This window comes from Vanacampus margaritifer, chromosome 6 (genome assembly GCF_051991255.1).
Source record: "Vanacampus margaritifer isolate UIUO_Vmar chromosome 6, RoL_Vmar_1.0, whole genome shotgun sequence".
Taxonomy (NCBI): Eukaryota; Metazoa; Chordata; class Actinopteri; order Syngnathiformes; family Syngnathidae; genus Vanacampus; species Vanacampus margaritifer.
The window spans coordinates 3,982,325-3,997,254 of record NC_135437.1 but is presented as its reverse complement, the minus strand read 5'-3'; the positions used below and the strand labels follow the sequence as shown (position 1 = coordinate 3,997,254).

At 38.8% G+C, this 14,930-nt stretch overlaps 2 protein-coding genes across 2 annotated transcripts; one reads left to right on the top strand and one right to left on the bottom strand.

The window, feature by feature from the left end:
- The first annotated feature begins 2,206 nt into the window (after positions 1 to 2,206).
- tigara (TP53 induced glycolysis regulatory phosphatase a) lies at positions 2,207 to 6,948 on the top strand. Its single transcript, XM_077569543.1, has 6 exons — positions 2,207 to 2,395; positions 3,729 to 3,766; positions 3,853 to 3,974; positions 4,277 to 4,354; positions 4,443 to 4,553; positions 6,246 to 6,948. Exons 1-6 carry the CDS (start codon positions 2,319 to 2,321, stop codon positions 6,600 to 6,602), a joined length of 783 nt encoding a protein of 260 aa, XP_077425669.1. The 5' UTR covers positions 2,207 to 2,318; the 3' UTR covers positions 6,603 to 6,948.
- Positions 6,949 to 8,996: 2,048 nt separating this feature from the next.
- LOC144053837 (uncharacterized) lies at positions 8,997 to 13,688 on the bottom strand. The gene is made up of 3 exons (XM_077568684.1): positions 13,129 to 13,688; positions 12,863 to 12,966; positions 8,997 to 11,233 (listed from the first exon to the last, which is right to left on the bottom strand). The coding sequence occupies exons 1-3, from the start codon at positions 13,352 to 13,354 to the stop codon at positions 10,889 to 10,891; spliced, it is 675 nt and encodes a 224-aa protein (XP_077424810.1). The 5' UTR covers positions 13,355 to 13,688; the 3' UTR covers positions 8,997 to 10,888.
- Between the last annotated feature and the right edge of the window lie 1,242 nt (positions 13,689 to 14,930).

Genomic DNA, 14,930 nt, shown 5'->3' with positions numbered 1-14,930 from the left:
ACAAAATTTTGTTCAACTACAATTTGTATTCAATACAAATTAAAAAAAAATAATTGTATTAATTATAAAACATTCTAATCGTCTTCAGCATCATACTGAGAAACATTTGTACATGTATTGCTAAAATATGACCACTTCTGCCATATTTCTCTTCGGGAGGACAGTATTTGAACAACTTATAGTCTCCCATTCACTATCAACCCCCCAAAAATGAAGCAATTTTATTTTTGTAAAAGGAAATACTGAGCTCCATAATTTGAAACCCAGAAGTAGATATTGAGGAGTGAAGGCATGAAGGTAAAGGTATGCGTATGTATGCAAGATTTAGTTGGCCAAAGTAGGCATATGTTACACTTTAAAGGGATACTTGACTCATTTCGCTATTTGAAGCAGTAAGAATGTTATATTTTGTCCAGAATTAATTTAATGCACAATTAATAGTTTTAAAAATGCACTTTGCCACTTGCTGTTGACTGAAAATGGCATCACGTGTGCTCACATGACCAAACCCAGAAAACAGGTGAGCCGTTATTAGTCGTTTCTTGAGCTCTGAACACCTGTGATGTCATTTTCAATCGACAGCAAGTGTCAAAATGGGTTTTTAAAGGTATAAATGGTACATGAAAAATAATAACGTTATCAAATAAATTCTAGACAAAATGTGGATTTTTATTGCTGAAAATGGCCAAATGGGTCCTTTAGAAAGTTGTTTTGTTGTCATGTTTCATTACAATGCTCCTCCTTCAACATTGCAACATGACTTAAACTATCCCAGAACACTGTGACACATCGCACCACACAAATTCCCATCTGCAATAATATCCACACGTGTCCAAAGTAAAACCTTTTATGCAGTAGCAGCGGCATTCAAGAGATAGGGTTCAAAATAGGGTTTCCTTTCCTCCCTCATCTTTTCTTACCTTTCTGCCATATAATTTTTGTTTCCTTCCTTCAGTTTGTCTTTCCATTCTTCCTTCCTTCCGTTTTCTTCCTTCCTTAAATACTATCTTTATTTTTGTCCCTTGTTTTGTGGTTTGTTCCTTCCATTATTTCTTCCTTTCATCCTGCTTATCTATCCTGCAGTCCTTCCTCACTCCCTTTCTTTCAGTCTTGCTTACCTCATCTTGTCCTTCCCTCAATCCTTCCTTCTTTACTGCCTCTCTTCCTTCTATCCTTTCTCCCTTTCTTTATTCTTAATACTATCCTTTTTCCTTCCCTCTTTTCTTCCTTTGTTACTTTCATTTGTCCTTTGTTCCATACCATCATTGTTTTTGTTCCCTCATTTAATTTTTCCTTCCTTCCATTTTCATTCTATACTCCCTCTGTCCCTCAATTTCGTACTGTCCTTATATCCTTCAATAATGAAGTATTGTTGCACTTTACAGAACGTCCTTTGGAAAAGACACTCATCCTATGTATCGAATAATGGATATTACTGAAACCTTTATTGGAAAAAAATGTTTTACAGACAACAGTAAAAATAAGAACAGCTTAATTTGCAATTGTATTTTCAGCAATACATGTCTCCACACCCTCAAGAAAATGCACGTAAAATGGTGCATAGATTTTACCCAACGAATGCTGAAATGTAATTTAAGAAAGATCTTGATGTTAATTGCAGCTTCGGTGAAGAATCAGGAGAAACAGTCCATTTGTTCTGGTATTGTCCATATATAAAGCAATTCTAGGGTAAATTATCACAATTCATTATGGTCCACATCTATCCAGGTTTCTCCTTATTTTGGAAACATGATTTTGATGAGACAATTTTATTTGATAAACATTATTATTCTAGCGAAATTTTACATTCATAAGTCTAAATTTATGCTTTTTATATATATATATATATATATATATATATATATATATATATACATATACACACATACACATGTGTCTAAAAGTTGTGAACATGTACAATTACGGTAAACGTTGTCATTTTTTAAATATGATTTTGTATTGTCTTTTTTTTTTTTTTCTTTTTATATTGCTGATTAAATTTTTTATTTTATTTTTTAGCTTTTATATGTTTTAACCTCCCTGGCGTGTTCTGTGTTTGAGTTGTTTATATTGTATTCAATTTTTGCATTCAATCTTCTCCCTTAGCTTGTATATTGTTTATTGTGTGAATAAAGATGTTTTTTTTTTAAGCACCGCCGTTACCGTAATTGCGGCAAAACGGAAGCTGTCCGAAATTGACTTGCGTACTTACTAACAGCAGTATGCTTGACGTTGGGGACTGCAGGGAAGTAGAGTGGTCGACATGTTTTTGTGCTGCTGAAAGTCCGTCTGAGGGCGTCGAAAGCAGCTTGTAATTGATGCGCAAGGCGTTTTGGGTTGTTGATAGTGTCCGGGAAATGAAGACGTTAACGTTCGGCTTGACATTTGTTCGACAGTAAGTGCAGCAGCAGCAGCATCTCACATTGAGCACAGACACGTACATGGGCGTACAGTATACGGTGACATGACGTTACGATCCTCGCATAACGTTAGCAATTAATGTACTAAATACACTTGCTTGTTGAGTGACGCTGCAGTATATTAGCGCGACCATCAGAGTGCACAATAATGACAGTTCTAACTCGATATCGCCGTATCCACTTCCGCCCTAAATAGATCCCTTGTGGTTTATACAGGTGGAAGCACTTAGTTTAAATAACACGTTGCTATAAACAGAATGTATGTCGTCCACTTCAAATCCAAACCTCAGTGTGTTCTCCTGAGAACTTAGTGCCGTTCCTACGCCAACGGCGTAACCTAGTTTGAAGTAAATCGGAAGTAGTCCATTTCTACCGACGCTAACACAATGGCCATGAGATGGTAGCTACAAGTGCAGTACTGTACTGTAATTTTTTTGTGTGAAAAACACTTCTAGGTCATGAAATAGTAACAATCACGTGAAACTTGCAGTGTGGATTGAACAAAAAAAAATGACGGATGATTTTAAAGCATGACCTATATATCCCAATGTAGCATATTTTTTGCTTATAATTGCATGAAATTAATAGCATTTCTCCCCTAATTTCTAGTTCCTGATTGTAAAACAGCCCCAAGATTGTGGCTGATACTGCTATTGGGTGCCATTGTGAGTACCGGTACCTTGAAATAAGGCAGTGTATTGGCCTGAGTTACCTTGAAATAAGGCAGTGTATTGGCCTGAGAATGATCAGTATCACTTGCCCATCCCTACTTAAAATGTTACAAACTGCCAAGCGACAACAGTTGGAAACTAGCCTGCAGTTATAATCTGCCATATCATATGTACAGTACATTAATATGCACTGTCCTAAATGACAAACGTCGAGCAACACTTCTTGTACTGAGATGTTGTCTAAATCTGGTGCAAAATGTAAGGAAATTTGTGTTTGAGTAATTCTTTGTTGTAACAAGGCTTTTTTTTAGCAGCAAACCTTCCCTTTGATATGGAGCAATATTTTTAAGGAACATTCGTATGTGGGATGAGCAACAGAGGGGAGTTTATGGCCAGGTAATAAACTGGCTTTACAATGGTATATGATTTATTGCCAGGAAGCATTGCTGCAACTAAGATAATTTACTAAACACAAATGTACTGTACTAGCTCTTTGTTCTCTATTCGTTCCTTGCTGTCTGTGACCTTGAAATGTTTTGTGTCAGTATTTGCAGTTGACAGTGCACAGAAAACAAAACAATACGGAATGTGGCATTTGAGAGGCACTCTATTTACTTGAAATCTGTATTTCCTACAGTGGAGAAACTCAGTTCAATAAAGAGGGCCTGCTACAAGGTAAGGAATTATAGTTAAAAAAAATAAATAGAGGATGCCATTTTCCCCCCTGTGAGTTTATCGTGCTGCATGTGTCTTGAATGCAGGCCAGGCCATCGACTGTCCGCTGTCCGAGGTGGGACTGCAGCAGGCCGAGGATGCAGGTCGCTACCTGAAGGATGTCAAGTTCTCCAACCTGTTTGTCAGTGACATGCTGCGAGCCCGACAGGTTGATTGCTTTACATTCACAATATCGCTGTCAATGTCATTAAACGAGAAAGCACAAAAGAGCAAAAACATTTCTGATGAACGAGTGAGCTGTGCTGCCGTCTGACATATAAGTCATGATCATGTTTCCTTTGACTTTATGAATGAATATTTTCCCTGATCATTTGGGGTCAAATTGTAAATTGTATGACTTAGTGGTATTCCACCGAGGAAGTTCAACTGTATCATCCATCCATCAATTTGCGTGGCTGCTTAATAAAAACATTGTTCATGTTACCGGTAAATGTTGTTGTTTGTTTGCAGACTGCCGAGACCATTGTGAAACACAACCGTAGTTGTTCTGGTCTCCAGCTGGTGTGTGACCCTCTCCTAAAGGAGAAAGTCAGTCAAAGCAATGTGCTTTCTCAAGTTTTTTCCCCCCTATTTCTCAATAATCAAATAAACGTGGACGTTTTTGTTTTGTTTCCAGAGCTTTGGTACAGCAGAGGGGAAGCCATTGCAGGGCATGAAAGATATGGCCAAAGCTGCCGGCCAGTCTGTAGCGCTCTTCACGCCTCCTCACGGAGAGACACAAGAGCAGGTAAGGCTCCTAAAGAAGATCCTAAAAAAATAAAAAATAAAGACGACAATACAGAATAATATGATTTCTCATCAACTTCTGAAGCATGACTCATCTTTCCTTCTTATATACACTGTAAAGGTTAAAAATATGGTGGTTTGCAAATATTCTTTGATGCAACCCAAAGTAGGCCAACGTTTAACGTTCAAACAACATTTGATCATAGTTAGGGATGTTTCGATACCACTTTTTTTTTCAAACCAATACTCAATTCTTGAGTAGTCACTGACACCAATACCAAGTTCCAATACCAGTGATACTTTTGATAGGCTACATAAAATTTCCTCCCAAAAAACAATCATATAATTTTAAAGAAAGACCTATACTGTATATCCCAGTATAGCTTGTTTCCTTTAATTGTGTGTAATTAATGGCAGTTTTCTAGTTTTCAATTTTTTTATTTCTGGTCCAGCAAGTACCGAATACTTTGAAAAAAGGCCTGATATCGGTCAACACTAATACCTGGTATCAATACTCGCCCTAATCATCATAATTGTTTGATATTTGAATTGTGATCACTTTAGACATGATTTATTTGTGGGTCCTTTGTCAAATATTTTTTAATATGTGGACCAACATACATTGCCTTCCTATTGAGAATTTATTAAGTATCATTCATTGATAATTACTGTTTTGATGGGTTGTAAGTTTTGTAGGAAAAAATACATTTACTCCTTACTGTATTTTTTACTGTATTTGTAGGGTGTGTGTTTTTTAATGCATTTTGTAATTGTATCCGCCTGCATCCTATATCACAATCAGGATATTTGATGAATCCCCTAAAAAGTCATATCGAGAGGAATCCTTCTTCCATCAAAGTTCGGCGAATTATATTTCTTATATTACTTTCGGCATTTGATATCTTAGGATCATCTTTAACGGTCAATATTTTAATAGTTGATGATATTATAGCCATCGTCTAGCCCCCTAATAGTTCTGCCTATTTCGAGTGAGTTTGAGTTTACCGGAATATGAATCCAAAACCAATTAAATTGCTTCCTAGTTTCAATATTTACAATTTTTATCCTTTTTACAACTTCTGCAGTTGTTTTAAAGTAATTGTAACTGCTCATTACACCACTATAGAGGATATATTAATCACAAACATGAAATCTGTTGCAACTAAGATGGCAAAACACAAAATTGGAACCCCTGCCAAAAACTGTGCCACTAGAGGGCAGTACATATCAGGACAAAGAGTGAATGCTTGTGCAAGTCTGCCTCGTGCTGTACAGCAAAGAGGGAATTTGCATCCACATGCTTGAATGAAGTGCATGTTTTTACTGTCAGAGTGGCTCCGATTCAAAAGTCCCCACTGGCTTCTATTTTTGTCGCAGCATGCGTGTTTAAGAGGTTTCTATTTCACAAATGGGTTGCCGCTATTCATCTATTAGTTTGTGGAGTTGAATCAGCTCCATCGCAGCATGGGACGAGCACATGATGATGATGATGGTGGTGGCCAAAGATAGATTTGAGGATCATAATCAGCTGCTGGCAGCTCCGCCGTTGAGAGTTTTTGCATCATGATTCCAATACACTTGCGCAAACTTCACTTTCAGCATGCCACATCATCTTGAATCTTGCCTGGGGGTCTTAAGTATGACACGTGTGTCTCTAACAGATGTTTGTCAACTGGTGTTCAACTGTGTTCAGGTGAAACAGCGCGTCGTCAAGTTTTGGCTCAAAATGGTCCAACAAGTCGGGTGCGAACACTGGCCCAGCAGAGTCGATGACGAGCGCTCTTCGGCACATCGCCAGGAGGCGGATGACGTCCCCGTCCACGTCCTGGCGGTCTCCCACGGCGCCTTCTTGTGCATGACCATGCGATACCTCGTGGATGATTTGCACTGCCCCGTACCCGAGGGGTGCAGCAGAGCACGCATGTTCTCTTTGAGTCCCAACGCGGGCGCGAGTCGCTTTGTGCTCACCTTGACGAAAGAGGGCGACGCTTTCAAAGTGTCTCGCATTCAGTGCTTGTTTGTCAACAAGGGAGATCATGTACAAATATAGCCAGTGCATGTTGAGATGTGAAAGAAAAGTCATGTGAACACTACAGACTGAAAAGAAAAGCCAATATGGAAAAAATAAGCCACGAAAGTACAAGTACATGTCTTCAATTCCCACAAATTATTTTACATTTCATAACTTTAAAGGGTGGAAAGAAAAAAAATCATCATTACTTTCTCTTAGGAAAAGCTTTTTTTCTTTTCATTGTGGCTCAGATTAGTCAGTAATGTTGTAAATTTCAGGCACGTTTTCTCTCATTCACATCCTCCAAACATGGCGCACAGAACAGAACTGTCCAAAATGTCTTGAGCTGAACAGTAAAGGCCAACCTGATTGATTTTCTTATTGATCAAGAGTTATTTGATTTCCCAAGTCCATATTATGAACTGCAAATGATCAGCAGCCTGCACCTGTTTGATAGACTTGAGCGTCTTTTGGTGATTTGTCCACCTTCAGGTAACCTTTTTGGGTCGGGGGGGCACTCGACTTCTCTGAACCCCCCAACGGGTGCCACTCCAGAAATATAACTGCGCCATACATATATTGCAGACTGCACTGCGTGTTGTCTGTTAGCACCCTCTGCTGGTATAAACTTCATATAACAGCTTGTCGAAGATTGCTTCCTCAACTAGCTAAAACCTTTAAATATTAAAGGCCTTCAGTGCCTATTTTTCTTTATATATATTTTTAGACTGCAAGAGAAGATTTAATAAACATTGTGTAGAAAATGAAGACAGGAAAATATGAGTTGGTTTTAAAATAATTTGTAGCTGAGCTTAAATGTTTTTTTATATATTTTTTTACATTATATCTGTTGGAATTTTTTTCTGTGCTTTTTAAAACTGGTGTTGCCAATATTTTAGATCAAAATTTAGGCTATTTAATTTACACATTTATTCAAACAAAAGATAGCTTAAAGACATTATTAAGACTGAAAAAATAGCAATGATTAAGCCTACATATGTACCATATTTTAATATAACCAATAATTGCCGATATGCGTAATTTCCTTTATTAGATAACTTAGAAATTAATTGGCATTGATTCTTAAAATTTGAAATATCATATCCTTGACTATTGGCTGTTGCAACCATTGGCTCATTACAAATAAACTGGGCACCTGTGATACCTGAAGATCAGTATGCCATGATATACAGTAACACCAGTAACAAAAGTGAAGTTAATGGCACAATAGAGGATATTTCAAACAGAATGTTAGAATCCTCTTTGTATTTTCACCTCAATTTAACATTTCAAAACGTTTTATGCTGGGTCATAGATTTTGACTAAAAGATGTCTAAAATTCATGGATTTTATAACACATTATAGAAACAAAATTCATTCATTAAATGAAGGAACCCAGGGATGAGTATGAAAGATATGGCTGACTGAACAACTCATTCATAAAAATATACATTCGTATTGGAATGAGTGAGTAACTGCAAGTGTGAGGAACTGCCAGTACACTAACTGTGTGTGCGTGAGCGTATGATCATGATTTTAATCAATATTAAAAATGGATGTTGATTGTTGATAAAGTGTTTCCAAGTTTTTGGTTTGCGGACGCCCTGTGAAAACCTTGGCCACCCCTCTGAATGAAAGTCTTGTGCCGCCACTGAATGAAGACAGTGTCATCATCATCATCATCATCATCATCATCATCATCATCATTGGGCAACTTGTTCCATAATGACTTGGTGCTTCTGCTGACTAAATTGGAAAATGAGTGACTAATTCCATCTTTTCTCTCTCTCTTCGAATATACAGATAGAATGACATCATGACAATACAGCACAATTAGTTTGGCATGTAGAGGCACCATAACCCTGTATCATAATGGAAATGTCAGAAAAAGTTTTTTTCCCCCCACTATGAAATCACACATGCAATTTTGCTTGTTGTTGATTATCTTTTGTGTTGATATGTATGTCAAATTCTTAAAATACACTTTATGCAAAAAGAAAGAAAGACAAAAGTTTTCCAACTTCTTACCACTATAAAACTTCACAGTGCTCTATCAACTCTGCAAGACAAACGTATGAGGTCACCACATGCTTTTCAGTAATAAGGGGTTTTGGACAACTCTAAACTTTGTAGAAGCAATGTGAGGAAGGTTCATAAAGGCAACCTTGGATGAGTTTGTGCAAGAACTAGACTGAGCCCTCAATCTCAGTATCCCAATACTTTTTGTCAACAGAGAATAATATAATACCGTAAACGTATCCAACCATTTCCTGCTTGACCATTGCTTCTAAGGAACTCTAACTAGAAATAGACACATAAATCCTCAAAAAGTTGTTTTTTATTCATCCTAATGAAAACCAAACATAACCTATATAAATAAAAACACTTTTTAATAAAAAGGAGTACTCTTAATAATTCAATAAATAAATACTTTTATCATTAGTATGACTTGGTGTCCGGCACCTGACATGATTGGCTGCTAACACATTGGCCAATTTTGATGAATTAAACATGAAGTATTTCAAAAATAAACACGTTTACAAACAGCCACAATTGCTCACACAGATTATGTACTTCCCATATTGTCACCCTCTTAAAATAATGGCCTAAGTTATACTTTGACACACACCCAAAAATATTTTTGCCATAAACATTTCCTTACGGCACCTTTGCTAAAACTCAATCCAGCCTTTGTTTAACAAATCACTCATTAAGTTCTACACCTGAAATGAAATATAATCAACCTTTGGTTCAGGTTATTAGTTATCTGGAGAGAGAAAAAACAGAAAAAAGCCATTATTTTAGGAGGGTGACCAGTGACTATATGCAAAACAAATATTGCCACATCTTGCCCAAGGGTTAAAGTTTAATGAACAAAAAAAAAAAGGTGAAAGGACAGCTGTGCATTGAACCAAACCTGCTTCATGACGCCATCCAATGTTTCCAAATCATCATCATCATCATTCCAGACTCGATTTAGCAAAAATCGGACCTGTGTTGGAACAGAAATAAGGATGGACTACATTGCAAAGGGATGACAGTGGGTTGTGTGATCATAAAATTTAGGACTGCCTATTTCAGTGGTTCTTAACCTGGGTTCAATCGAACCCCAGAGGTTCAGCGGAGGTCAAGACACACACCCGACTCAAATGATTGGTGATGGCTGCAAGTGATCGCACTACATTGGCTGTATGGAATTTGGTGCGCTCGGTAGTCGACTTGTGGCTGTTGTGATGGTACGGAATTCTGTCATACTATGTTGAGCAAAAAAAGAAAGTGGTCGGATGAATATGTGCAATAGGAATTCCCATGAATAACGGAACATATGGTGTTCCACAGAGTTCAATTCTGGGGCCTCTGCTGTTTTCATTGTATCTGCTGACCCGGGGTTCCATCTTAAGAAAACAGTGGTGGTTGTTTTAAAGTGCTCTATAAATATAGAGTTGAGTTGAGTGATGGGACTCAGCATCAATTCTAGTCTGACACAACTAGCTAGCTAGCAAAACTAGAGGAACACTTCCTTAAGCTTCATATCTTCACCCTCTTAAGATACTTGCCCAAGTAAATTTTGCCTAAATCATATCCTCATGATGCTAATGGTTCAATATTTTGTGTTTCCTGAAAAATCTGAAAAAATGACTTAGGTGATTATTTTAAGAATATAGAAATATAAGAACACAACACTTTCTAAATTGAAGGTGAAGCAAGCCAGATGTGATAAAAAGGCTACTCTCCCTGATCCTTTTGTTCACCAAGTAAACCCTATACATAGGTCTTGAATTTGAAAAATATATATTTGTTTTTCAATAAAGAAGGGTTCGGTGACTACGAAACTGGTGGTGTTCAGTCCCTCCACCAAGGTTAGGAAATAGGGACCTACATTTTTGCAAAATAACATGTTTTGAAAACAAAGTTCTTAGCATAGCTCACGAGACCTCAATTTGGTGAGCATCAAAGGATTCGCTTAAAACACACAAAAGAAGGACTAGCCAAGAACGGGCATTTCATAGGATTATAGATCAACTTAAACAAGCAGACTCCAGTGTCAACATTTACATCACTTGCTATTTTTACCGTTTAAGGTGATTCACTTCTTTTTACACTTGTGTTACAAGAAGCATTTAGATGCACGGTGTGCATCTTCGTCATTTGTACGTTTTTCTAATAACAGCAATTCATTTTTCTGTAATGTTAAAAACCTGACTGTAAAATCAGCAAAGGTTTTATGTCGTTATCTTCTAAGGAAAAATAGTTTTCACCATTTTTGACGGCATTTTTTGACCTTTAGACGTTACAGTTCTTTAACCTTGAAACAGTTGATGAAGTCAGTCTTGTTCCGCTCGGTTGGTTTTGACCGGACTCACTGGTCCGTTTGCATGCAAGACCTTTAAGGGGTCGTCGTCACTGGAGGAGATGGTCTCTTTTGACACAGCTCCCATCTGGTCCGGTTCCGGCTGGCCATGTTCCGAATCTTTGGGGTCCTTGCCGGAATGAGTAGGATGCGACTCGGACCTTAACGGGTCGGACGGATTCACCTCCTCGCTCCTCCTCTGTCTCCTCACCAAGGGGGCCAGGAAGCGCTTGAGCGAGATGGAGGACAGCCTCGATGAGTCCCGGTGAGAGAGGAGAAGCTGATTTCCGGTTGGACAGTCGTTCCTGTTCATTTGCCTCTGTTTGGTCAGAAAAGAACAAGAATGTGCGGAACAGTGTTTACCCGAAAGATCGTGGTTCAACATTCTTGCCCCCGCTGTATCGGAGATTTAAACGCAATCATTTTTCGTGGTTTTAACAGAGTTGCTTGGGAGGGATGTTGTTTAATTAAAAACGTGTTTAGTGCCAGCCATTTTTAGACCCACATTTACCACGTGAAAAATAGAATAAATAAAAAAAAAAACGTCCCTGGCATTAAATGAGTTTTAATTAAGAAGCAACAAGAAGATGCGGAGAAGCTCCCGATCCCCAGCAACAGCCGTCATTCCCACTAAAATAGAGCAAATATATGCTAATTTCTGTTTATGATGTTTGACATTATATGCTTGCTTTAAGTTAGAAGACATTTGTGATACCAAATTATATAGTTTGGTTGAACATTTCGGTGTTTAAATATATATGGCCCTATTTTGGTGGACACGCGCACGTGCGCTTAGCTTAAAAGGAACCACAACTGTTGCTGAACCACACACAATTTGGAAGTACACCGCCATTGTCATTTACGTCACAATGCATTCAGTACGTAGTGACGTAGAATGGCGTCTGGCTCTCTGCCAGCAATGTCAACACGAATAAAGAAAGCAAAATAAGCCTCGAAACGTTTCTAAAGAAACAACATGCGATCGGGGTTCACCCTCCCCCACGCAGTGCTCTCGTCATTCACCAGACGGATTCAACAGTTTTTGATCGTCCCTTTAGGAACGCTACGGAGACTTACCTTGCTTTCTTTATTGGCGTTTCACATTGCTCGGCAGAGAGCCAGCCCCCATTCTACGTCACTACGCACTGAACGTGTTGCAACGTAAATAACAATGGTGGTTTTTACAAAATATATTGAACTGGAAATAATTTTTGAAAAATGAATCTCATAGTTATGATAGTAACAACCAAATAAACTCTATAGAGCAAACTTATTACAATCAGGGTTCCTTTTAAAACAGGCCCATCTTCATTTTAATGCTGGGATGAGGCTAGCTAGTTTAGCGTGTTTGTGAATTTGGCTACGTCTGGGAAGTTTTCTATTACATGCCCCTGGCCAGGAGCGGACCAGGTACCAGGGACCCCAAACAGCTGGTACCCACGCCAACACCCCTGGCACCCCAACGCCGTATGAATAAGATTAGGCATGTCCGTCATTTCTCAATGTCTGCTTCTCCAATGTGCCGCTTTAGAAGGGACAGAGGGGAGCCACTTCGATTGGCCGGGAACTAAGTTGACTGTGTTCCATACAACAATGGCGCAAAGACAAGGGAAGGCCCCTTTGTACCTGCGCTTGTCTACCACAATGCTACATAACAATAAAAAAAAAAACGCCACCCATGCGCAGTTAGACTGCACTTGACGCAACACACAAAAATAGGATCTATAATGTTAAATTGTCTTTTGTTTTGTGTCAGTTTTATAGCCCAAGGGGCATACTTGAAAAAGTTTATCCCATAAATTTCTAATAACAGGAGAGGACAAACTGTTTTGTTTATTTTTAATTAAATAATTGATGTTTTTCACTTACTGCATGTTGGTCTGGAATGTATCCTTGTGATAAACAGGTTTGACTGTATATAAGTGCCATCACAGTAAAAGTTACTCACAAAGTTGTGCAGCTCCCCCTCAGAGTCCATGCACACATATCGCTTTCTTCTCACGTCAAATAGGGACACATAGTTCTTCCTGTGTGTCCTAACTGGATGAACAACTGCAAGGATTTGAGGCAAAATCCAATCTCAATAAAAGCAAGTATAGGAGACACGTAAAAAGGCAAGAACTTGATTCTTAGTATAGTCTACTCCTGCATAAAGTAGCTTCAAGACTACTAAGATCCAAATGCAGCAAAACAAGACTTTGGTTGCAGACTCACCCAGAAAGTGCCCAAGAAAATGTCTCCTCATGGATCCAGCACTCGGCAGCATGTAATGTGTCCTCCTGGCCGCCGGCGTATCTGTCTTTATCCCTGAGCTTTTGAAGCTCACGCTCTGCTGAAGCTGTAGCTCCTCCAAGGTCTTTGACCTGGACTTACAATCCACGGGTGTAGACAGATGGGCGGCAATCAGGAGGAATGGCAAGAAAGCCGCTTGCATGGTCATTTGGGAAAGACGCGCTCTTCTTACTAGAGAGCGCAGAGCGAGCAGCGTCCGTCGGTTAGTGTGTGAGCAGCTCTCTGGAGGAGGAGAAAGTCCAGCCGGCCTATTTAAACACAGGGTCGATGAACCGGCTAACTCATTTATCCAAATGACACAAAGCCTTGTTGTTTGTCAGTGGTTTAGGGTTGCCTTTGTGGAATTTCTTCAAGCTTTAACTGGCAGCGCAACAATTAATGCTGCTGCCGCTTTGGAAGCTAAAATGCATGATTTGCCTTGGCAGCCACTTGGCAAATTGAACTGCAAAGAAGAACGACAATATCAAGATATTGCGATATTAAAACCGCCACAATATTGTCGTTGTCTTGTCACAATATTAAAAGCAGCATCCATCATACCTGTTCAAAAAGTAAGGTTGATTTCTATTTGTGCAGTTCTAGCACCCTCTGGTGGCTAGTGTTTTTAATGCAGTTAAATTTTCCAAGGGATGTTTTGGCCCTTCTATGTTTAAAATCCACACAAATGGTCAGATGAAGGGGAACATAATATGTATGTGAAGCAAGTCAGTATGTGGAGGAACTCAATGTGTGCTTGCATTAGCAAGTAAGTGCCTCAATATTAAGTGTTATTAGAGATTGTAGGTGGTTTATATGCATTGCTGTTCTGTACAAAAGCACAATATTGTGCTTTTTTTAATAAGTATGAGCTCATTTTATTTTACAATTTTGTGACTTTTTTTATTAATATCGCCAACTGCCCCACAATATTGTGATAATCATCGTATCGTGAGCTTCATACCGTGATAATATCGTATCGAAAATCGTTATCCCTACTGCAAAGAGGAGAATCATATATATATTAGGGCTGTCAACATTTATGGGACTTTGTGGCGTGTGAAGTCACTTTTTATTACTCAAGCGCAGAGGTGGGCAATCTCGGTCCTCGAGGGCCAGAGTCCTGCAGGTTTTGGAGGTTTCTCACTTCCAACACAAGCTGATTCCAATCAACAGGATCGTTATCAGGCTTATGCAGAGCTTGCTGATGAGCTGATCATATATCAGCTGTGTTGGAGAAGGGCAACATGCAAAACCTGCAGGACTCCGGCCCTCGATGCCCACCTGTGCTCAAGCGTAACTGCAGCCTCTGTGTCAAGGTCGCACATGGTGCACGTGCAAGTACATGCGCTTGAATAAACTCTTCGTTTGTTGAGTTTTCTTGCAGTCTGAGCTAAAGTTTGGGCTTTGCCTCTTGTTTTTTTTGTGTGTGTGTTTTTTCCAGTTTCCATCTCAATCTTGCGGTGCACTAACGACGAGCATGACGTCACCCTCCACCACTCCCCACCCCCAGAAAACTGGAGGGTTTGCCCCAAACACTCTACACTGAAGGGGAGATACAATCTGATAGGCACGGTTGCAGTTAAAAATCTCTTTTTACTCATCCGTGCATTGGTTAAGTATGCATGATGTAGAAAATGATTTTATATTAACATTTTAAACTCCACAATGCACATTTAAAGCACTAAGAGAGATTAATTGAAATTATGTACAATGTTTAAAAACATTTTAAGTTTTATTTAATTCCT